Genomic DNA, 24,860 nt, shown 5'->3' on the forward strand with positions numbered 1-24,860 from the left:
TATTTGTACCTGTTTTGTTTTGTGAAATATTTTTATGTTTGTTTTTGGTAAAAGTAGCCTATGGGTTTTGAGTAACTTAAGTATTTTACAGTATCTTAATGCTTATACTCTTAAGAAAGAGAGGAATGCCATATCTTCATAGAACCTTACCAGTGATATGAAACACGGAATCAACGTATTTAGTGGAAATCATAAAATCACAGAGTGGTCTAGGTTGGAAGAGACCTTAAAGACCATCAAGGTCCACAGCCCCTGGCAGTGGCAGAGTCACCTTTCACCAGACCAGGCTGTTCAGAGCTCCATCCAACCTGTTCTTGAACATTGCCAGGGATGGGGCATCCACACCTTCTCTGGGCAGCCTGTGCCAGTGTCTCATCACCCTCAAAGAAAAGAATTTTCTCCTAAAATCTAATCTAAACCTACTTTTTTTCAGTGTGAACCTCCTCTGGACTCACTCCAGTGGGTCAATGTCCTGCTTGTGCTGGGGACCCAGATCTGGGTGCAGCACTGCAGGTGGGCTCTCACCAGAGCAGGGCAGAGGAGAAGAATCCCCTCCTTCCCCTGCTGGCCATGCTGCTTTGTATGCAGCCCAGAACACAGTTGGTTTTCTGGGATGTAAGTGCACTTTGCTGGGTCATGGCCAGCCTCTCATCCACCCCCAGTCCTTCTCAGCAGGGCTGCTCTCACTCTGTTCATGCCCCAGCCTGTGTTGATTCCAGGGGTTGTCCCAACCCGGGTGCAGCACTTTGGTCTTGTTAAATCTCATGAAATTCCCATTGGCTCATTTACCAACCTTATCCAGATTCTTCTGGATGACGTCCCATAATGGCATCTCAAAATACTGGATACGAACCTAACAAGTGAATTAATCATCCTAGTGCAGTCTCCTTCTTAGTGAATGGCCTTCTAAATTTATCCCTTATTTCCATTTTCAGAACTAAGTCTTCCCTACCACTATCTTCTGCTATTTGAGGTATTCAGTGATGATCAGTACCTGGATCATGTGTTACTAACAGATGTATTAGAAAAAAGTGGCTGTTGGTAGAAGAGTGTTTTGTTTTACTTCAGACAGAACACTCCTCTGGTCTCCCAAACGTGTGCATCATAGTGTCAAGTGCATGAAAATAACAACTACAAGTGATTGACAAAACTAGGATCTCCAAGGCAAGAACAGCAAAGGGAAGACTGGTCACAGGTTCTTGTCCAGGAAAAACTATGGTGTGTGGTCAATAACATCTTCCCAAGGAATAACACATTTTCCCAAGGAAGAAAGCAAAATGGGGGGAAAAAGCACTATGGACTCATCAGCAAGCAGAGGTGTTTGAACAGACCTAGTGATTTATGCTGCCCCAAAATCTGAAGAAATCCTCTGAGAAGTTTCTTTCTATAACCAGTCTTCTATAAAGTATCTGTTTCCTTTTCTGGTGTTGTTGAATCATTCATGTTTCTGGGCACAAGTCTTGTGGAAGATTCTGCCCCACTGTCAGATCAGACACTGAGTTGTAGATCACATTTTCCTTCTGCACATAAGTAGTATAAGGTTCCACTTCCATTGTGTCATCCTAGCAAAACAAACCAAAAGCTGTGAATACAAGGAGGAGTTAAGCTTGGCAAGACTGCAAATCTTTCATCAGGAATAAAGAAAATAACTGGGAGTAGTGCTCTCATATTCACTCCTCTTCAACTAAAAAAAAAAAAAACGAACCAAAGACTTTCATTTCTTTTTTTTTTTTTTTTACAAAGAACTTGGATTGCTGTTTCTGTCAAAGATTTTGAGGTGAAGCTGAGGCATTGTTTCACTTGTCTCTTTTATCTTCCCTTCTACTCCCCTTTCATTGGCCTGAAAAAAAAATTTCTTAGAAATTCTATTTGCTGTAGAAAGAACAAATAACTGACTTGACTCCTTCCTCATCAACTTGACTCCTTCCTCATCAGTCTGCAGTTTCAGTCTACAGACATGGTAATAAAAGTCCTGTGGCATGACAGCAAGAGTGCTGGTACTTTAACCATTATTTTACATTAATGCAGCTGTGTCTGTCAGCAACAACTGGGAAGAAGGGCAGCAGAACAGCAGGAATACTAATAACTAGAATTGACTAAGTCTCTTCAGGAACTGAAGCATCTTTTTAAGTTGATGTCACAATTTGAGTCTGGTGTACACTGCAGGTGCACAGATAGAATATAATTGTAACACATCTTGTCTGCATAGAGATGCTGTTACTTGGATTTGGCAGCAGAGATCAGAGACAGGGCTCACAAATGAATTGCTCAGCTACACAGGAAGCTTCTAAGAACATAGGGAACCCAGTAATACCTTTCAGTTTGCAGCTCAGCTCTCCCTCCACTGTCTTGAGTATGACTTGATTTGAGTATGATCGTCTTTGATTATGGATTGACCATGCAAGATAAGAGTGGCCTTCAAAATTCACACAATTATCATTCTGGGCACCAAAAGTGATACTCTTTTTCTCTTGGTGTCTGTTAATCTCATTGCTTAATCTTCTTGTTCACTAATAGTTTTCTTAATATCCCCCAGCCCATGCTATTGTCTCCCTTTCTGATTATTATTTGGAGAGCAGTTGTGGTCAGAGTATCTTATCTGGGAAATGTGGTGGGATTCACTCCTTGTTAAAATTAAAGGATAGTACTAGCTGAGTGTTTGCTGTTGGAACACACCCCTAGTGTTTGCTCCAAGTCAAAGTTATGGTGAAGATAAGCTTTGTTTTGTCCTATAAAAAGCTAAGAGTAAATATATCAGACCTGCTGAATCTTGAGAGTAAAAATCTAATGTTTTCCCTTCACTGATAACATTTCTAGGGCTGCCAGAAACACCATGATTTGTTGATGGTCTAATTTGCATCATTCTCCTTACCTGTTGGGAATGTATAGGAGCAATTTCAGGAGGTTTGGTTTTGTGGCATGGTCTGTGAAAAAGAAAGCAGGTATTAAAACATGTTTGGGTGAATCACAGCCAGGTTTATGTGATCAAAAGCTTATGAAACATTTCTTTTTCATGTCTTCAGGAGTAAAATCTCATGTCTCTCTCTCCTTGACTTTTGATCCTGAAAATAGAGCACCCTACCTTTCTTAAGATGTCTGTTCTTACATTTGTGGGAGTTTATACATAAAACTGAAGCAGATTTGAACCAAAACCCCATGGAGGAATATACATTTTGCAGTGACTGAAATTGTATTGAACTAATTCTTCACCTCTGAGGGAAGAGGCCTGAGAGAAAAGCAGTGTGGAACAAGCAAATGAGGAACCTAGCTGGGGTATCCGTACAGGTGCTAATTCAGCCTTCTGCTGCACAAATGATCTCTGTAGTTTTTTTCCTCAGAACTACTTTTTTTCTTCATAGAAGTCCTAAAGGGGCTAGAGCCCAGCTTCACTCAAGGAATTTTTTAGTAAATACAGATACAGTCTGCTGTCCTTCTGTTCATATGGCAGGCTGGCATTGCTCAGTCCTCTGGCATTTAGTGGAACTTATTAGGCAACAGAACAATTCCCTCATCTAATCAAGAGAGGTACTGGCAAATTATCACAGTGTCTGAAGAAAGTTTACTCTCACAGATTCTTATTAGAATGAAATGCTCCCCTTTAGGAGGTTTCTTGGCCGACTTCTCCCCATTTATATTTTACTTAGGGGCATTATTCTGTGAAGATATGTGCAAAGCACAGCCCACAGTGTCTGCAGTACAGAAATATTTGATATATTTAATTTGGTTGTTCATCAGCACAAACTGACAGAATCATATGATTTCAAGACAAAGAGGACTTTAAAATTTCTTCTAGCACTAGACAGTTTTTCCTTAGCACCTTAGCACACATACATACCTATCACTGTGGAGCTTGAAATAGCAAATGGCAGCCAGCAAGGTGATAATGATCAGAACACAAGTAATAATGCCGACGTGCAGGAAAAAGCTGTTTTTCTCTAAACATAAAGAAACAGTCTCAGATATATCTTCTCAGTTTCTATGTTATTTCAGTAGAAGATTAAAGTTGCTTTAGCGCATACATGCATTTTCAGCATGTTTGTAAAACAAATAAAATGTCCTTCAGCAGAAGGGAAAGTTAGTAATGAAACTTCGCTGAGAAATGCAAATGGAGCCTGTGTCAGAGGCAAAAGTAGGTTCCACAAATATCACAGTGGTCACTCATAATATATTTTCACTAAGCCACACCTGAATTCCTCTCAAGGCACTTCTCAGTAGTTGTATGTATTCTCAAAAGCAACAAGAAAATCAAGGACTGAACCCAAGAGTCATACAGTGTCAGACATTCACAACTTGGAATGAAGGAATGTCTCTTTTACTGCTAGCCACTTGGCTCTCCATCTCTCTTACCATGATATTAAAATTTGCATTTAAAAAAAAAATTCCTAATATTTTCACTTCAAATGATTATTTGAACACAAAGATCACGAGTGCTTTCTCTGTTTCCAAAAGCATTTCTGCTACCAAAGGAATGCCACCAAACTTATATATATCCCTCTTAAGGAAAAAAGCATTAGGAAATACTGTCCAGAACACAAACAAGCTGGTGATGTTCCTGGGCAAAGGCAGTCTGGGATGAAACTCTTATTTTTATAGGACTTCACTGGAGGTTTCTGTATATTTTAGACACTTCCCTTCCTGGAAGGAACAAGAGCTGGCAAAGCTGAATAGGGCTCTGAACACCGAACACACAAAGGGAAGCTCACCTGAGGAACGGCAGGCTATGGACTGGCTCCAGTTCCCAGCTGGGTGGGACACCATGCAGGTGGTCACATTGGTCACATTGGTGCTACACGCTGTGAACTTGCTGACAACAGTCACTGTCCCATTGTCGTGGTGCTTCTCCTCTGCAGTGGAGCTGCTCTCTGGGACCCACGAGAGCTGAGCCGGCGGCTTCCCCGCCGCTGCCTCGCACACGGGGCTGCCCTGCTCGTCACAGCGCAGGCTCAGCCTCGGGGGGGCTGCAAAGCACCAGCAAGGGGAGACACACAGGCTTAGTCTGCACAGCTGGGCTGGGCTGCTCGTGTTCTCCACCCAAAGTGAACCCAGCCAGAAGAGGAGAGGAAGTCTGGAGGTGCTATCCCATCCCATCCCATCCCATCCCATCCCATCCCATCCCATCCCATCCCATCCCATCCCATCCCATCCCATCCCATCCCATCCCATCCCATCCCATCCCATCCCATCCCATCCCATCCCATCCCATCCCATCCCATTGCATCAATGTGTGCCCAAAGCACAAGAAACCAAGAACATGTCTCTTTTTCCCTTTTGCACAACTCTTCCCATCTAGTTGAGCCTTATCACAGCCATTCATATCCTATGTGTCTACATGGGAAATTGCTTCATAACGGTCACATCTAACTAAACAGTGGAAAAAGGAAATAGCAGAAGGGAGACTAATGGGAAATAAGAAGAAAGGAGACACAGAGATCCTCCCATGAAATGCATGAGTTTATGCCAGCAAGAATCATAGGATTACAGGTTGAAAAGGCCTTTAAAGATCCTCTAGTTCCAGCCACCCTGCCATGCAGAGGGACACCTTCCACAAGCTGGGTTGCTTCAAGTCTCAACCAGCCTGGCCTTTAACACTGGGATGTCTACAGCTTCTCTGGATAATCTGTTCCAGTGCCTCACTACCCAACAATACCACATATCTTCCTAATATCTAATCTAACCCTACCCTCTTTAATTTAAAACAAAAACAAAACAAAACACTTTTGGGCATTCCTTACCCAGCACGGTCAGATTGTACATCTTGCGGAAATTCCCATCTGTTGATGCCGCTTCGCAGAGGTAAATTCCCTCCTGGGCTATTCCCACTTGCTGTATCTCAAGGGCAGGATCCTGACCTGCTCTGAATGTCAAGTTGATGTTGTCACTGCAGTTTCCTCTGTGTGTCATGTTTGTATCAATCCTGTATACCAAAGTGCAAGGGTCTCCAGCCTTGGGAGTTATTGTCCATGTTATCATACTTATTTGTCCTTTGATAAGGCAGGTGAGAACTGAGCTGTCACCCACTGTCATTGACAGTATGTTGCTCCCTGGGGAGAATAAAGAGAATGTGTGAGGAGTAGCCCAGGAGTTGTGGTCTAAACTTCATAGGGAAATGTCTGCAGTGCTACAAACAAGCATGAGGCCATGTTTGTGCTTATCTGCACTTCGTCTGTCATCTCTTATTACAGCTGTGGATTATGGAGCCAACATAATGTGGATTATCACAGCCAACCCTTGCAATACAAATTTCTCACTGAGGATCATCTTAGTGGAGAAGACTGGGTACTGGAGGAGGACTCTACTCCAGCCCATTGTCTTTAGCTGCTCCGTATCCAAAGACTGTGCTTGTATTCGCAAATCCTCCAATGGGTTGCTCACGGGGCTTAAAATACAGAAATATGACTATTGTATCTGGCCACATGATAATGGCTTTTCTCTGTAACTGTGACCAACATCAAAGTAAACAACTTTTACTTCTGCATTCATATGAAATACAACACTGTGGGCAAAGGCCTTGTCTACATGTCTCAGCCATTACACAGGCACACATAACACTGGAGGAACTCTGTGTAGAAGGGAAGGATTTTGCCTCGTCTCAGGGTTTTCTTATACGTGCATTAGTGTTGCCTTAAAAGCAAGCAATCCCTAGATTTCACAATTTATGTGAATGAAACTTTGCAATTAATGGTTTATAGGAATAGTACCCATAGCTGCCGTCCTAACAAACCTGTATTTACAACTTCATTCATTTCCTCTACTAGTAGGTGACCATTAAACCTTGGGACAGTAAACCACTGATCTCTCAGTTCTCTGTTTCACTGGTAGAACATGAGTTGCTCTTTTCTTTGGCTTACTAATGGTTTTAGTGGCAATCTGCAAGCTGTGTGTGAGGAGAAAATCAGTGCACTACTTTCAAAATCTGCATTAATCTGAACAGACAGCTAAAGTTAACCAATCTGATTGGTACAGACAAGGAAGTTTTTCACAAGTTATTCCAAAAATATTAACCCCCTCCCCAAACCTTATAGGCAAGTATGCTAAAGCAGCAACTGAAAGTTCATCTGGAATATGCAAAGAACTAGAAGATTCAATTTTTGCATGGTTAGTCAAACCCGTGTCAGTTCTCCTCTGTAGTACAAGATCGGACTTTACCCCTTACCCAGATCTAGAGTTATATTATTTCTGCTGTCTAGCACATTGTGAAGCCCAGTTCTTGAACATTCACAATGCTATAAGAAGTAGTCTTAATGAACATCAATTTTCAGTAATTAGTCAAACCATTACTATTAACCTCTTGGAGAAAACTACAGTTGGTTTTACCTTAATAATATTGTCTGAAATCTCATTATCTTCTTGAATATAGGTGAACGAACCGTTCCAGATCAACTACTTTTGGTTTCATTTGACTGTTTTCATGGAAATTATTTCTGACTTGCAAAATGAACGCAGTTCACTGCATTTTAACTTCTTATACATCCCTTTGAAGGTTTTTGCCTTTTCATTTTCATCATTAAGTATCCTTTGGGTGATGGCACTTCAGCTGTTAAGAGTGCTCTGTGATGCATTGTTATTCTGAAGGTTATTCTGCTATTTTTAAATAGCAAGTATTTTTCTCCTTAATGGCATTCCAAGAAAATGTGAGGTGTGTGTTTTAAACTCAGATGATTTTACCAGGAGTGGAATTGAAAGAAGCCTTTTGTCTTGTGAGAGTTTCTAGATGAGTTCAATTAGTGTCTCTGAGAATTGGACAACAAAGTGTTTCCTCTCCTAGTTTAACGTTGCTGAGAGCCTGAGAGCTCAGAGTAATGCAGAGCATGGCTGACCTCATCTGAAAATGACTAAGCAAACCTAAGCACTCGAACAGCCCGTGTGTTGGAGCTGGGTGGGGTTTTTTGGATAATGTTTGCAAATGTTGAGCAAGGACGACGGTACTGTCCACATTCAACTGCACACACTTTCATTTACATATTAAAGCAGCACTGTTTTACTTGTCTTTCAACTCAGCATCACCTAAGCAGCTCTTTGGAAGTAAAAGTTCCCCAACACAATGGGTTTTCATGCTTCAAGGCTATAAAGAAAGAGGGAGTGAAAGTGATGCTTTTTGCTATGCCTTTCTCTCATATTCTCCTCTGAATGAACTAGGTACCATTCACTTCAAATAAGAAACCACATCAGAAAGCTTAAAATCTGCTGAATCAAGTTTAAATGCAATTTTACATTTACAGAACATTTGTAGAAGGCTTACGAAATCCCCTGTATCTTGTTATTAATTCAGAAGACTTCTGGTAAGACAAGAATTTCCCCTAGATGGCACATTAATTAGTAAAAAATCTTGCTTATTCTACCTAAACTGCTTCCTACTTTTGCAAAGAGGGCTTACTATTATAAAAGTTTAAACTGTCTTCACTTTACTGCCCTCTTTTATTACTAGAGTGCAGATAAGCAGCATTAGTGTAAATATTAATTGTGAACTTTCTTTCTTGATTTGCCTTTTTTTGGCGTGCTGCTAGAAACATGATCTTTTGATTTCTTTTACAAAATAATGTGTCTGCCAAAAATCCTTCAGGGTTTGGTTAGTTTGTGTTTCTGAAGTGACTTTGAAGTGATTCACAAGCTCTATAAAACTGGGCCTGATTAATACTTGATGGGGAACCTCCAAATCATGAAGAATAATGTCATCCATTTCCATAGAAGTTTCTGATGAACTTTCTATTTCAAGCTAAAATACCATCTCAGGAAATGTTAAAACTTGCTAGTTTTTACCACAGAGTTAACTTTGTTCAGAAGCAATCCGAACTGTAAATTCCCAGAAGTTAATATGTAAATAGCTAAGTGTGCTTGGGATCCTCAAGCACAAAGGCAGTTCTTTAAATAGAAATTATCCTCATCCCTACCCTATTCTTCCTGCTCAGCCTTAGCATTTCCTCCAGTTTGAAGATGTTGCTAGGACCTCATGTTGGACTGAAGTTGGACATATTCTGCTTTCTCTTTCTAATGAGCTTATCAAAAGCCATCTAAGTACCTAAAAGTATATTTTTTTAAGAACATAAATCAATATGCCAGAAAGTGACAGTTCTGCAGGGGATGCAGAATTCCTGTCTTTACTCATGAAAATAAAAGACATGAAAATAAATCTCCTCTGCTCCCTCTGCCTCTAAAGAACAAGTTCTTTCCCTCAGTCCTCTTGTATTCCACAAGCTTTTGCTGACTTGTCAGGTTGCACACTTTTTACATGATCACATCTGAGATCCTTTTCCCTCGCTTTCATGACTTTTTGGGGGTCTGCTACAATCAAGGCCTTTGCCAAGGTCTCCTGGTCTGCTTTCTTTGTCCTCCTAATGCTTCCTGCCCCAGCCTGCGCTCTTGGATATGTACTCAGCAGCTCTGATGGAAGGCACAATCTCCCCCTTGCCTCTAGGAATTTCAGTAAACCTAGAGGGTGTATGTCTACTCTGCAGGAGAGCTAAACAAACATGGTTTCATCCCAGCTGGCAAAGCCCCACACAGCCGCTGGCTCCTCTTGCACTGGGATGGGGAAAGAGTAAGAAAGGTGAGAAAACTCAGGTTAATAGGTAAAGCAAAAGCTATGCATACAAGAAAAACAAAATATTCCAAAGGCAGGTAGGTGTTCAGCCATTTTCAGGAAAGCAGGATTGTATCATGCCTAATGGTGATTTGGGAAGACAAGCACCATAGCTCCAAGCACCCCTTCTTTGTTCTTCCCCCAGTTTTATGTGCTGAGCATGATACCACATAGTCTGGAATATCCCTATGGCCAGTTGGGGTCAGCTGTCCTGACTGTGTTCCCTCCCAGCTCTTTTGGACCCACAGTCCACTCACTGGTGGTATGAGAATCAGGAAAGACCTTGCAAACACTGTGCAAGGACTGCTCAAAATATCCCTGTGATGCCAACACAGTTTCCAGCATAAATCCAGCTCCATAGTAACCACTGTGAAGAACATTCACTCTATCCCTGCCAAAACCCAACACAGTATTCCATTCTGTTAAAGAGAAAAGGTTCAGTGCTGCGAGTGTTTTAATTCAGACCTCTCACCACACCACTGTTTTCTGAAAAGGTCTTTCCATGCTGCAAAGTGGCTAAAACTCATTTGCTGCTGTTTCCTCTGTGATAACTACATGGTTTATGGCCAGTGCATTAGTACAAATACATGACATCCACATCAGCATTTATCTACTCAAAGGCTCAGAAACAAACCAGCCCCTTGCACAGCTGCATCTCTCAAGGTGAAATCTCATCTTACAGCTGAGCTGAACCGACAGCTTGCTGTGGCTGAAAAAGGTGATGATTAGTGCAGCAAAGGCCTCATCCTCTGTGGGCCTGCAGAGAACAAATGATTTGAAGAGGTGTGAGCTATGGAGCTCATCTTGGGGCAGTGCTAACACAGGATGGTAATTAAATGTCAGCACCATTAACTATTTCATTGCACACAAGAGCGATTAAATGAAGGGTCACATATTTATTGTAAATAACGTCTCATTTTCAGTCATGTTCTTCACAATTGAGTTGACTCTGGAAAACAGCAATCATTTTTTCTGTTAGCCAGAAAAATCAGAGCTCAGGAAACCAGGAGTGTGTGCTGTCTGTCATACTGATGTGGAAAACAGATGAGACAGGTTCTGGGAATTCTGTACAGCACCAGACTGAACCATTTAATTTGGTTGTGAATGTAAATCCATTGTGATTGGGTTTTATCTTGGAGATTCCACTGACAGTAGCAGGCCTTTAGACTGAGGTCCTCCAATTTGACTCCAGCCTCTGAATCTATCTGATTATGCCATCTCTCATTGTCTCTCCTTGACATTTGCAGAAGACTTGAAGCCATGTCTGAGAAGGTACTCAAGCTCTACTGCAGTGCATTGAGTGTACATTCCAATGCACTGACAGACTCCACTTTTATATTTTAAAATGGACATATCATCTCTCAGGAAAAAACAAAGTCGGTTGAGGAGTCCACATTTGTGTTTCAAAAATGTGCTGGTTATTGTTATCATGGTAAGATTACTGTAATTTGAAAAGACTTTGCTCCATTTTTCCAGTGTGGTTTATGCAGTGTTTGACAGCTCTCATGAATAACTAGTTTCACCAGCTTCTTTGCAGTATCACTTATTTCATCATTCCTCCTGTTTCTCAGAGACTTTCTCACACTAAAAGAAGAAAGGTTTTAAAACCAGGAACATTTGATTGTGAAGTTACTAAATTTTTGAGGGGAATCACTGCAAAATCAGAGACAGCTACGCAGGCTGAAAGTGCTTTTGGTTGCTTTCAAACACAAAAGATTTCCAGCCTCTGTTATTCATCATAGCAGGTTTTAAACCACAGTAGAACTTTTTATTGCCTGAATTTCCATTGCAACCCCTTGCAAAATTTAACTGCTGAAGAGTTTTTTTTCACTATAAAGAGACTGCTTTACTTTCTCAGACATATTTCTCAGACATCCTATTGATTCTTTATTTCTTACAGTAACAATTTACCAGAGCATTTTGATGCACCTTCCCCCTACATCCCACTGCAGCTATTAAACTTAGAGATATAATGAACTGAAACAGTGGTCACACCACAGCCTGTGACTAACTGTATCTTGGAATGAATGCAGTATATGAGTCACAGCAAGTCCTAATCAAAAAAGGCAGCACCGGATACTTGGAAGAGTTCAGATATAAGTCTGTGTTCTGCATCTGTTTTCCCCTTCTACTGCCACAGAGTTCCTGTGACACCCAGCAGGCTTGTCTGGAATGAAATGAAAGATAAATAGAAGTGCTTTTTGCTAGGGTAGGAATTGCTAATGTACTGACAGTTTCTTCTATACTGTAGCTTTGTGACTTTGAAAACATAGTCACAACAGCACAGGATGGAGTGTAGGCTAAAAACCACCCCTGTGTTTCGGGTGAGAAGTAAGTAGATAGCAGCAGTACTATAGTTTTCATTATAGAAATGCATCAAATAGCTGACCTAAGCTCATATGACTGTTTCTTGAAATCTAGATCACAGCTTTTTTAGCACGGATGTATCTTTAAAAGGACACATTAAAAGACTTATACCTTTGCTGCTAGTTTCACACTCACGCTGTTTTATCCATACTTATCATTCTTCCTTGAAAAGACGTCCTATTCTCATTTCATTCTAGTTAGGCTTTTTCCTTATCTTCAGAAATTCATTTCATCCTCTTACTCAAATTGTAGCTTTGTTTTTCTTTTAACATATTTCTTTTCTGTTACCATTGCCATGCCACTTACAGTACTTCTCTCACCACCACTGCTGTCACTCTTTCTTGGTGTTTCATGCAAGCTGAAGTAGTAACCTCATGCACATTGTCCTTGGTTTTACAATAGGAAGTGCTCATAGCATGGCTGGATATTTTAAGATTCAACATGACCTTATATGTTGCAGAGGGCTGAGGACACTGATAGCAGTCAATAGTGATCTCAAGGTTTCAGTATTCCCATTCAGGGTGGGACACACCTTTGCAGTTGCCAGTTCCTAGTCTGTAATTTTTCTATGATCTTTCAATTCTCTTGAGCTTTCTCCAGTATCTTTTCAAGCAGCCTTTCAATACAGCTGATTTTGAAGGCAATGAAAGATGCTAAAGCGCACTTGGGTAGAGATGTGTCTGATACAGTGTCCTCTTGAAAAAAAACAAGCTGAAGAATAAAGGGACAACTACATGATGGATAAAGAATTATTAAGGGTTAAGGAGAGAAAGAAATGGCAGTTAAGGGAGGTGCCATGTTGAAAGTAGCTTGCTGATAATGTTTCTCAGTGGATGATTTTTGCTGTATTTCCATTCAACATTTTACTGATGGCATTGGCTGTATCAGGAGTGTGTGAGGAAATTTGTTGAAAGCAGGAAGACCACAGTGTTACTAATGTAAAGAATTGATATGTCAGAGAAGAACCAATTGACCTTGATGAGTAGAATGTTAGATGTGTGCTGAAATTCAGTAGCGAAAAATGTCATAATAATAAAAACAAGGTAGTCCAACAAATTTTGATGGGAAAGTAGAATAAAGAACCATGCCTTAATCAGTATTAAAACCAATCTTTCAGTAAAATGGGTACTTGTTTTGGTGCTCAAAATATTTGTGAAAGGTGCTTCCTAATACAATGCCTGCAATTCAGTCCAGTGATTCAGTGATTTATCCTGATGTAAATACGTTTTGTCTCAATATAATATAACTCCGTATTAAAAAAGGATGGCTACACTTCTTAAATGAAATTAGTTGGTGTTTAAATGATGTGTCAGAATCACGCTTTTGGGAAGGATAGGGATTTGACAGGAAGGTGTCACAGATATGTATGTATAACAGAAAGATCTTTGAATGCAGAATCTGAAAAGGAATAGAAATGACAGCAAGTTTTGATATAGAAAAAAAGAATTGCTGAGCCAGTCTGGATAACTAAGAAGGCCAAAGGTGTGTTAGTATGTGAGTTGAAAGGAGTTTGTAGCTCAGAGCAAAGGATAAATCCACCTCAAACAAAAGGTGTTTTTACCAAGCAAAAAAATTTTCACAGGCAAACAAAAAATGTCATGTTGCAAGTAGAAAGAAAAAATTTTCCACTGCAAGAAAAATGTAAAGCAACTTCTAGCTTAAACTGTAACATACTAATTATTTGTGATTGGAAAATAGTAACATGAATATGGTAATTTTACTAGTTACGATAGGCTATAGGTAATAGTAAAAGTATTGATCAGTTGCCATGTTTTAAGGTGCTCTGCAATGAAAAGTATATAATGCACTGTAACCAGAGCTAGAGTTGGCTTCAGAGGAGACTACAGCTGATGCTGACTGCTGTAGGCTTGGCTCTTAATACCCACAACAGGTGAATTGCTGTATACAATTGCTGGATACAATAAACAGCATTTTAAAGAGCCTCCTGGAGTCCTGCATCCCTCATTTCGGCTCTTACATCACGCAGTTTAGAGAACAAACTCTGTTGGCCAAATCCTCAATTAATAATAAATCATCACTGAACTTAATAAGCTGTCACACAGTATACCAGTCGGGCTGTAAACTTTGAACTTTGCTACTTCTGAACTGTGCAAAGTAAGTAGATCTTCCTCCTTGCAGAGTATGAGCTGGACCGTATGAGGGTAAAAGGGATTTCTACTGAATGTCAAAGTGCCTTGGGTAGCATTGCTTTCAGAGTAACACTGTGACACCACGAGTAGCAAAGCATTTCCAGTTCTCAGTATAGAAACAGATACAGATTGTTTAATTTTCTTTCTATGTGCTGAATTTGACCTTTTACTCTTGGCCACATCAGAAGAAAAATAGAACAAGTATTCTTCATTTATGCTTAAGCGGCGTTTTCCTACTATTCTAAACAAAAGCAGATCACTGTCTGCAAACTGTAGGTCGTGTACCTTCTTTTACATACTTTGCAGAGAGCAGATAAGGAACTGCTGTGAAAACATACTTTTGACCTCACTTTTATAGAGTTAAAATCTCACTCATACCTTATTTAGTGCTTACCTTTAGCATTGCAGTTTTCATCTCAGCATTGTCTTATTCAACACCAAGATAAGGCAGCATAAGAAAATCCTCTACACTATTTTTCTTATCAATGACTGCACCTCTAACTACAAAATATAGCAGCTGTGAGTTTTAAGTAGCATGCACCTTTAGAAGTGCACCCACAGTTGAAGAAATTCTGCTTGCTTTGTAAGTCATGAAGTATGTGGTCAGTTTGGAAGACAGAATGTCCTTCTTTCCATGGTTTTGAAAGCAGACAAGTTCAGACATGAACACTCTCTGCATTTGGACCACAACAAAGTAATATGCTGGTATCATAAAGATGTACTTGGAAGATTGTGCAATGGCAATTTAGATGTGTTCTAAGAAAACGTTTGCTTTATTCAATGGTACAGAATTAGTTTTAAAGAATTTGGATAAGAAAAACAGGCTGCTTGGATTCAGATGCTTTTAGGGAAAAAGAAGTGATTCCAGCACACAATCCCAAAGGAGCAGCAAATACTGAAATGGAGAGAAATGTAAGTTTACCATAATAGGTATTTTTAGGCTATGATTTTTTGTATCTGGAGCAAGATACCATCATAAACTAGAATAGAAGGCAGCAGAGACAAGTGCATTGAAACACACAAAGGCAGAGAGAGCCAAAAGGCAATAAAACACTAGTACACTAGTGAAAAAGAATGTACTGGTTTTATTAAGGAAAGAAACTAAATGAAAGCAGTAGCATTCAAAGAAGTTATGTATGCAGGCAAACTTGATCTGTAGTAGTCTGTTATTCCAGCACAATGCCACTGAGTTCAGTTTTTCACTATTGATAAAACTGATCAACCATAGGGAATTGCATCTCATTACTCATAATGGATTTCTTGCAGCTTCCTGTGAAGCACTTTGGCAGATCCATAGTCACAGGGTAAACTACAGAGGCAGGATTTAACCAGTCAAATGCTGCAAATGTTATTTCACTAAAATGAGATTTATTGCATGGACTTCTCATGGAAGATCTTTCCATGTCCTTACCACTCTCCTTTGGAGTATATACAACCCCTTCAGGTGTTGTGTATTCTTAGTTAAACTAAAGAAATCTTCAGAGCATCTCCAAAAATATTTTAATGTTGAGTCTTTTTCACTGCTGCTGCTGAGGGCTGACAAAAAAGGATTTTAGTAGAGATCATGCCCCAGCAGCTTCAGTAGGTTATTATCCAACTCTAACTGAGGGCAGACTTTTTTCTGAGCTGTTCCATTTGCTGTGGTAAAAACTAACCCAGTCACACAAAATAATTAGCTAAGGAAATGTTAAGGGAAATGTTAATGGAGATAAAGCCTGGTTACATAGAACAACTTATCCATTCCTTTCTTTCAGGATAGCTTACTCTAGTCTTCAGAAGGGGGATATAGTTCCTTCTGAGCTTCATGCAACACTGAACTAAAATTATCTGGACATTCATTAGAATATGAAGATTGGATCAGCTTGACACATTTAGCCTGTGACCTCTGAAGGAAAAAACCCTTGCTACTAGATCTTGGTCAGAAGACCCAGCCTAATGCACTAAGAAAATAAGTTTAGGAGCAGTGCCAGCTACAATGTAGGCTGCTATTTATTGGGAGCTAAAATTCTTATCAAATGTAGGCAGTTTTTTATTGGGAGCAGGTTGGGGGAAGACATTTCAGGCATGGAATAAGATTTTAATGGAACATCTTTTTCTACAATCTTTGAAGGGCAATATAATTGTTTAACCAAGACAGACACCAAGAAGTTAAAATCCAAACACTTTATGGTAAAAACCCCCCACTTTTTGGCAATGGAATTTTTTTTTAATAATTCCAGAAAAGTGATTTTTTAAAAAATAATCTTTGCCAGTAAGGTTCCCCTTTTTCTCCCCATTTTCTTCAACATTCTGTGGTGTATCCACACGCCTTTACTTTTTGAGCAACTGTCTTCAAAAATGTAGACTGTCTCTGATGCTATCATAATCGATCTGCGTGAACTTGATCAGGTTCCTCTGTATTCTTTTGAGATAGTTCTTTACCTAGAGAATAGGAACAGATCTTTTACCACCAGTGTGCCTGTTATGAGGTTAGTGATCCAAAGTTCAACAACGTTCATAGGTATTTAATTTTTTTCCAGTGGATAACACTGAGGTAACTATTTAGAATCCCTCATTATCACACCAAACACATATAGATGGGTGTTCCATCCCTGCCAACAATGACTACAGCTGTTTTACTTTAAAATATCACAAAGGAGATATTTTTATTTTCTGACCAAGTAGAATGAAGTAACTCATATCCATGTAGTTTAGTTCTATCAGTCCATAACAGGAAAGAACACATGCATGTTACATGTTTAATTTGGATCTCATGTACCTATCTGCCTTCCTTCTTCTATACGGAAACACTTTAAGTTTCTGAAACTGCTCTTCAGATCCTTAGTTCCATCATCAAATTGCAGTATGCTGTCTGGAAATGCACAAGCTCTAAAAATGCAGATGAGCAGTATGTGGGAAACATTAACTGCTGTAGCTAAACTACATTAAAGCAAAGTCAACTACACTAAAAGACAGAAAAATTGGACTGCCATTACGCTTGGTACAAAAGCCTTTCCCATCCTGATACTGGCCATGCCCCTTAGAATAATATTCCAGAAGCTGCTCTCCTCTATCAGCACAGCAGAGAACCTTCCACTTCTCCTCCAAAAGACACAAGAGATCCCTGCCCTATTTTGAAGTGCCTGCAGCCTCTCTTCAGCAGAAACTACATGCCTAAAAGTTTCAAGTTCCCAAACACTTTCCCAGGCATATTTTTAGTGTGTCAAAGGCTCAGTTTCTCAGATGATGTGGATTTGGAGGTCCCAGTAAAAAGGCTATTTATGACAAATTGTACATTGCCAGCTAAGGGTCACTAAATAGTTGCCTACATGGAAGTCACAGGGAAAATACCTGGCAGCCTTGTGACCACTAAGAAAAAAGGACAGGAGTGGGTACTGGGAAAACATATCTTAATTGTGCTTCATAATTTTTAGCATTTAATAAAAGCCACAGAATTACTTATTGCTTTTATAGAAAGAAAGGAGCTGTGCTCATTTCCCATTCTTACTTCCCAATGGCCAACTGGTCCCAGTTAGACTCACCTGCTAATGTCACGACCATGGTGATGGAGAGCAGCACAAAAATAAGCACGGTCTTCCCAGCAAACTTCATGTTGGTTCCTGCTTTCATGGGCAGCTCTACCACTCCATCCATCCTTCCACCAACTTAACTGTGGTCATGGGGAGCATTTCTTTCCTGCGAGTACATCCTCAGCAGCCAGTGTCAGTGTTTCCTCTCCCCCTTTCCCATGCCTCTCCTTTAGCTGTGCATGCTCCTGATTGACTGACTCCTCAAAGCTGGAGAGGTTCCTCTTTCTGACTTTTCAGAGCACTCTTCAGAGCTTCCTGTGCTGAGAACTCAGGCAAACACTGAGGAAACAGGCTGGGCAATTCTGCCTTCCGCTCATTGGCTCTCCTCAGAGGCTGATGAGTGAAGATAAACTCTGCAGCAGAGTTCAGAGAGAGTAAAAGCACAGGTGATTATTCAATGCTGAGTTTAATATCAAAAAGGAAATCTGAATCTTGGGAAACTAGAGAGAGGCTTAGTCTTCGTGTCTCTCACTAGTTTTACTTCTGCTAATTCTTTATCTTTTTTCAGTTATTTATTTCTTAAGTACCTACTTAGCACATGGAATTCTAAATTTCTCATATATATACACAGCCTCATGTGAACTTTTAAGTTTAGGCCTTGTGAACTCTTAAAAAAGTTGTAGGTGTACTCTTACTCCATCCCCACCCCTGTCAGCTAGAATACTACAAATCCAAATCTCATTTTTTTCAGAATCTGAAAAAAATTGTGAACACGGGACAGTTTCCAGAGAAACTGCAGAATGTCTCATTCTGGAGGGCTGAAACAAGGAAATGGTAAATATTTCCAAAATATTTACTGATACTTCACATTTAAATGATGTTTTTGTTTAGAAACTCATCTAATTTGAAGGGGGCAGAAATCTGTACAAAAGCCAAAATACTGAGCTCTTTGTTGTTGTTGTTACTTTTTTTTTTATTTTTAGCAGAACTGAAATTACATTTTTCTCTAGACGACAAAAACAAAAAAAAATGCCACTATTATGCGCCCGTAATCTCAGGCTCTCAGACATCCACCTGCTCCAGTGAGGGGCTGCTCCATGGGCTGCAGGTGAATCTCTGCCCCACTGGGGACCCCCATGAGCTGCAGGGCCACAGCTGCCTCAGCATGGGCAGCACCAGGGGCTGCAGGGGAATCTCTGCTCCAGCACCTGGAGCACCTCCTGCCTCTCCTTCTCCAACCTCAGTGCCTGCAGGGCTGTTTCTTTCACACATTCTCACTCCTTTTACCAGGTGAACTCCCCCCGCCCCCCAAATGTGTTATCCCAGAGGATGGGCTGTCCAGTGAGCAGCAGTGGAGAAGCTGCATGCTGAAATTTCATCAGGTGACACCATGAATTTTAGGGGCACTAGAAGCTGTAAAGAAGTGAAGCACTCTTGGTGTACATACACTCATTTTCAAAGTTTAATAAGGTTCCTTCCCTTTGCAATTTTTTTTTCACCAAGTTCCATGACTTTTTTACCAGAAAAAATGGAGGCACTGCATAGAGAAGAGATGAGTCAGCCCATGGGTGTGGTGAGAGTAAAGAAATGGGATGCATAAGGCAGCGCAAATGCTGGTACCAAGAGGAAGATGCTAAGCAGTGTGGGAACACAAATAGAACAGACAGGAGTTTAGTGTAGACAAGAAGGATTTGGGTAAAGACAGGGAAATAATGACTTTGAATGAGAAACTGGGGTGCCCTTTGAGGAAAAGCTACCCCAAAGATATAAAGTTAAAACGGTATTTTAAGGAAGTCATGATTCTCATTTAGCTTTGCCTTAAACTGCTTTTCTCTTTTCCTTGCTTATGAATATAAAAAGTGGAAACAATATCTATTGTGGATAAGGACAGGTAATACTCATAGTCTTGCAATCAGAATGAAGAATAGACATACCCTTGTTCATAGGAGAAAGGTGAAGCTGTTTCAGAATGAAAAGTCTGTGTTAGATACTTGTCACCAGAAATGGAATGTCGCCCACATCTTTCACTAAAAAATATGTTTGGGGGTTGTTTTTTTTCAGAATACTCTTTGTGTGGGTTGTTTTAAAATAATATTGTATCCGTTTCTCCACCTCCTCACTGATACAGTAATTTCAGACTCTGGGTTTCCTCTCCTTTCCTAAGCCACAGCATATCCCCAGCACAATTCAGTGCTCAGTGGTCAAGAAAAGGCCTCAGCTATTAAAAGCTACTAAAAAGTCAGAATAGCTATTAAAAGCCCTTAAAAGTCAGAATAGTTAGAAGTGAGGAAAGAGACATAAGAGGAAAAGACAGAAAACAGATCAAAGTTGGCAGGAAATGAACTACTCAGGTGCTAGGACTGCACACTGTATTTATACTGTTCTGATGACTGTAGTCTGATGTTCTGGTAATTTTGTTTGATCAGACTGGTGTTCCAAAATGGACTGCATTGACATCCACTGAAACAGAGGAGTGTGAATTAAAGTCTTATGCAAATAAGTAAAAGAGAGACTGATATGATCATATAAAGAAAATAAGGCAAAACAAAATTCAGATGGATGATCTTGGTCCCAGGAACATCTCATTGACCAGCACTTTTTGTGGGAAGGTATTCTGTATATTTTTATCCACTTGATTTTTAAAACAGTATAGGATTTTGACACTCCTCTTGTCTGGTCTGAGATTTTCAGCATGCTATTCACAGTAACACTGGCTTATTTTCTATTTTCCATTGACTATGGAAGTAATGCATGTGAATAGATATCATTGCTTTATTTATTATCATTGCTGACAAGGGCATGGAGAAGAAGATCTGTTTAAAGTAAAGATAAAAAACTGGGGAGATAAGAAAACATAAGGCAAAACATAAGCAGTGTCAAGCCTCAAATGTAAAAAAAGTGGTGCTCAAATCTGATTCAAAGACAAGAGGATATTAAGATGTAGAAAATGTGCAGACTTGTAATATATTGGATACAAGATTGCATCTCTTTTTTTTTTATTGTTTATACAGCAATGGGATAGAGGAGATTTTGGAAGAGAGCAAACTCTCTTTTAAAAAAGAGAAGTCCAGCTTTGTCATCATGGAAGATTTTTACTATAGAAATTAATTCAGAACCAGAAATTAGACAGCTGGATACTTTAGGGAAGAATTATTTAATATGTCATTAAAATACTTTGGAAGCAACATTCTGGTTGAGGGCAGCAGAATTTGGGAAGTGAGATATGAGAAGTCTGTAGTAGGTCATGACAGAAAACAGAAGTTTTTCACAAGAAGTGATGAGTAATCACAGCAGACCTTTCTCCAAGTTACATATTGAGAGCCAGGATCCCATGACATAGAATTCATAGGAACCTAGAACTGTTTGGGTTAAAAGGGACCTTAAAGATCATCTATTTCCAACCCTCCTGTCACAGGCAGAGACATCTTTCTCTAGATCAACTTGCTCAAAGCCCCATCCAACCTGGCCTTGGAATACTTCAAGGGATGGGGCATCCACAGCTTCTCTGGGCAAACCTGTTTCAATGCCTCACTACCCTCAATGAACAGAATCTCTTCCTTATATCTAATCTAAACCTACCCTCTTTCAGTTTAAAGCCATTCCCTTTTGTCCTGTTACTACATGTCCTTGTAGGGTCCCTCTCCAGCTCTCTAGCAGGCTGCCATTAAGAAGGCTGCTCTAAAGTTTTTCTGGAGCCTTCTCTTTTCCAGCCTGGATCACCCCAACTCTCTCAGTCTGTCTTTATGGTACAGGTGTTCCAGCCCTCTGATCACTTTGGTGGCCCTCCTCTGGGTTCTCTCCATCAGGTTCACATCCTTCTTTATGTTGTGAGCTCCAGATCTAGACACAGGACTCCAGGTGGGGTCTCACCAGAGCAGGGCAGAGAGCGAGATTCACCTTGCTTGCCATGCTGGCCACACTGCTTTGGTGCAGCCCAGGAAGCCAAGCACATCCTGGCTGTGTGCAAAAGGACATGTTTGATTTTCTGGGCTGAGAGAGGATGTTGCTTCTCATCCACCAACACCCCCAAGTACTTCTCCTCAGGCCTATTGTTGATTTATTCTCTACCCAGCCTGTGTTAGTGTTGGGGATTGTCCTGGCCCAGGTGCAGGACCTTGTGCTTTGCCCTGTTGAACTTTGTGAGATTTGTGCAGGGCCAGCTCTCAGGCCTGTCTATTTCCCTCTGGATGGTGTCCCTTCCCTCCAGCGTGTTGGCTGCACCCCAAAGCTTGGTGTCGTGGGCAGACTCACTGAGGGTGTGCTCAGTGCCCCTGTCCATGTAGCCAACAATAGTGTTAAACTGCACAGCCCTGAGGAATGGCGCTCCTTGCTGCTCTCCACTGGGACACTGAGCTGGTGGCTGTGCTGAGTGTGACCATCCAGACAAATCCTTGCCCACTGTGGTGTGCTCTGGGCCTCTCCGCTTTAGAGACAAGGATGTGGTGTGAGACAGTGTCATGTGCTTTGTTTGTACAAGTCCAGGTAGATGAGATCAGTTACTCTTCCCTCATCCATCATGGAAGGCCCTCAGATCTGCCATGATGCCATCCTGGGTGTCATGAATCACCTTCTTACTTTCCATGTGCCTTGGTATAATTTCCAGGGGAATCTGCTCCATGATCTTGCCAGGCACAGAGGATAAGACTGAGCCTATAGTGTCCCTGTATCTTCATTAGTTTTCTTTTTAAAAGATGGGAGGGGCTATGTTTCCTCTTTTCCAGTCGGGGGAATTTTACCAGATTGCCACATCTGATCCTGAGAAAGGACAGAGTGGGACACAGGATGACCTAGATGAAGAAATAATGCATGCAAAGGAATGAAAGCTGTCAGGATTTGCTGGCTGCATTACTTACAAACATTGTGTGCATGTAATGTAAAGGAAAAATTTGTAGAGACTGGGAGAGCTGAAGCTGAAGCCTGAGACATAGCTGAGGATGAAGACATTGCCAACAAGTGCAATTAAAGACACGCTTCGAGTACATACCTGTTTCCACACAGCAGCAGAGGAACTCGAGTATTTTGTTTAAGGTGCTATGAAGAATCCTCACAGCCTTGCTGGAGACTGAACTTTCCCTGTCTTCTGAGTTCTAAGAGCACAGATCTAGGCTCTGCCTGTGGTTTTCAGTGTGGGTTATTGCAGTGCCATTCTATGTTAATTATCATAAATGTCATCAGATATTATTTAGCAGTCTCTGTGATCTGCTCTGTTTGAAGTGGTTTTACTCGGCTTAAAGTCCTTGCTGACAGTAGATTCCAGGTTAATAACTAATTCAACAAGAAGTTTAGGAACTGCAAAGCTGGTTTTTAACTTTTAACCAAGTACAGACAGAAATTAAATTTGTTCCAGGAACTTAGTTTCCAATGATGACATGAATATCAGAGTACTGGAACCCCATCTGGTACAAACTTAAGCTAGCCTGGTTTTCTTGACTTCTCATGAAGATACTATGACTTTCGCCATGTGAGAATTCTCCCTGCTGTCTTTTTCTGTGTCAGCTGAGAATACTAAAGTTTCAGATAGCTCAATAGCCTGCAAATAAATTAGTAAATCTCTGAAGTTGGAAATGGTTCTGGGAAAGTATCATGATTCTCTGTGTACTGTCAGATGTGTTTCAGTCACAAAACGTTCACCCCAACAATGGTTTTGTCTGAGAAGAAGAAGGCAAAATTAAGGCTGGATTGAAGTATGCAGTGGCCTTGTTTAAGGTATAGGGCATTAAAACCAATTAAATTATTTCAGAGATTGCAGTGTCTATCACACTTGTCACTGGATTTCCTGCCTTTTGATGGCCCATCTTAGAACCTAGAACTTGTTGCAATGACAGAAAAAGAATTTCAGAAGTTTTATTTGCATATTCTGTAACAAAGAGTTTAATATTGCATATGGATGTATGGGAAAGAGAAAATGAAAGTATCCATAGCATCATCTTTTGTGGAGGCAGGTGCAAAACTTCCCTATCTACTTAGCAGATGCACTTTGTTCCTCCAGCTATTCCATTTCTTGACTCCAACAGAGTTCTTCCAGTATATCTGGAACATTATTGACAGGTCTGCCTCAGATTTGGTTGTCTGAATGTTTGCAATTGCAGACTCTGTAATCTGAGCTTTTGTGTTCACCATGCAGTGTGCAGTGGTCAGTGTGCAGTGGTCACTTCCTAGCTCAGAGATCCCACCTCGTGGCAAGGACCCCAGTAGAATGGCAAAATGCAGCAGGCTGGCTGTGGAGATATAATTTATAATCTTTGTGGCAGCAAAGTGGCACAATAGGCTTATAAAGCCTCTTCCTGGTTGTTCTGTGGTTAGGTATTGCTTATTCCTAGAACCACCCACACACCTGAAAGTCCTGATGAGAATTAATTTCCTTTTACACAACTCCTACTGGAGGGTAGGTAAGGCTGAGCTGAAGCCCACATTCCCAGACTCCTTCTCTATTCAGGGAAGCTTACATTAAATAACAAGACTGAAACTGGGGAACCAGACTTTGAATTCAGAGCTATTGTGAGCCCTTTATACACGTGTGTAGGTAAATAAAATATTATTCCTGTTTCAAAGTACTGCTGGGGTTGAGTGTAGGTGATAAAAGTACTAAAGGCCTCCCTGCAGCCTAGTCTGAAATTCTGCTTCCCATCACTTTTGAGAGTCCTGTCTTAACTGCTTCTGCAAGCCACATGTATGCTGTGCACATGCTGAGAGTGCAGAGCTCCCTGGGCTGGCTTTGAGCTGGCTTCAGACAGAGGCTGTGCAGCAAAGTCAGCACAGCACTGCACACAGCCAGGGCACAGCAACTTATGCACATCTCTGCCAGCTGGTGGGGATGGAAGAGTTCACCCAGTGCAATGCAATGGCCTGGCAGCTTACTTGGGGCCAGTTCTGGGTCACTGCCACACAGCAAAGACACACAGCTCCTGCTGAGGTGATATGTTGTGGCTGTCTTGAAATCAGCATTAAGATCCTTAAAATGCATGATGTTCACCCACTCAGGCTCCCGAGTAGGTCACAATGCCTCGAAGCTTTATGTTGTGACACATTGTGGTTATATTCTAGCCTACCTCCCAGCAAGGCTCCCCTTGAGCACAGCTCCAGACTGTGCAGGGAGGACTGGGCTTCCTGGCAAAGTGTTCTGTGAGCAGAAGACTGAAAAGTGAGGAGGAAGTGGCTCAGAGGACCGGATGAGCTGACACAACTTTCATGAGAGGAAAGGGGCAGGAATGTCCAGATGAAGCCCAATTCCCCTCACTTCTGGATGCCCAGAGCATT

The 24,860-nt window shown here is 40.9% G+C and overlaps 1 protein-coding gene across 1 annotated transcript; it reads right to left on the reverse strand.

Annotated features, from left to right (window-relative positions):
• Positions 1-444: 444 nt before the first annotated feature.
• On the reverse strand, positions 445-18,063 carry LOC306806630 (cell surface glycoprotein CD200 receptor 1-A-like). The gene is made up of 6 exons (XM_079315557.1): positions 17,616-18,063; positions 5,733-6,041; positions 4,704-4,958; positions 3,836-3,935; positions 2,873-2,924; positions 445-1,562 (listed from the first exon to the last, which is right to left on the reverse strand). The coding sequence occupies exons 1-6, from the start codon at positions 17,725-17,727 to the stop codon at positions 1,440-1,442; spliced, it is 951 nt and encodes a 316-aa protein (XP_079171683.1). The 5' UTR covers positions 17,728-18,063; the 3' UTR covers positions 445-1,439.
• Between the last annotated feature and the right edge of the window lie 6,797 nt (positions 18,064-24,860).

Source organism: Erithacus rubecula (assembly GCF_903797595.1).
Source record: "Erithacus rubecula genome assembly, chromosome: 1".
NCBI classification, from domain to species: domain Eukaryota; kingdom Metazoa; phylum Chordata; class Aves; order Passeriformes; family Muscicapidae; genus Erithacus; species Erithacus rubecula.

Excerpts from the sequence above, each read along its gene's own strand:
- LOC306806630 (XM_079315557.1), bottom strand. The coding sequence starts at position 17,727 with ATGGATGGAGTGGTAGAGCTGCCCATGAAAGCAGGAACCAACATGAAG. Across the intron at positions 6,042-17,615 it reads CATGGTCGTGACATTAGCAG|GGAGCAACATACTGTCAATG; the intron begins GTGAGTCTAACT and ends TATTCTCCCCAG. Across the intron at positions 2,925-3,835 it reads TTCAAGCTCCACAGTGATAG|ACCATGCCACAAAACCAAAC; the intron begins GTATGTATGTGT and ends TCTTTTTCACAG.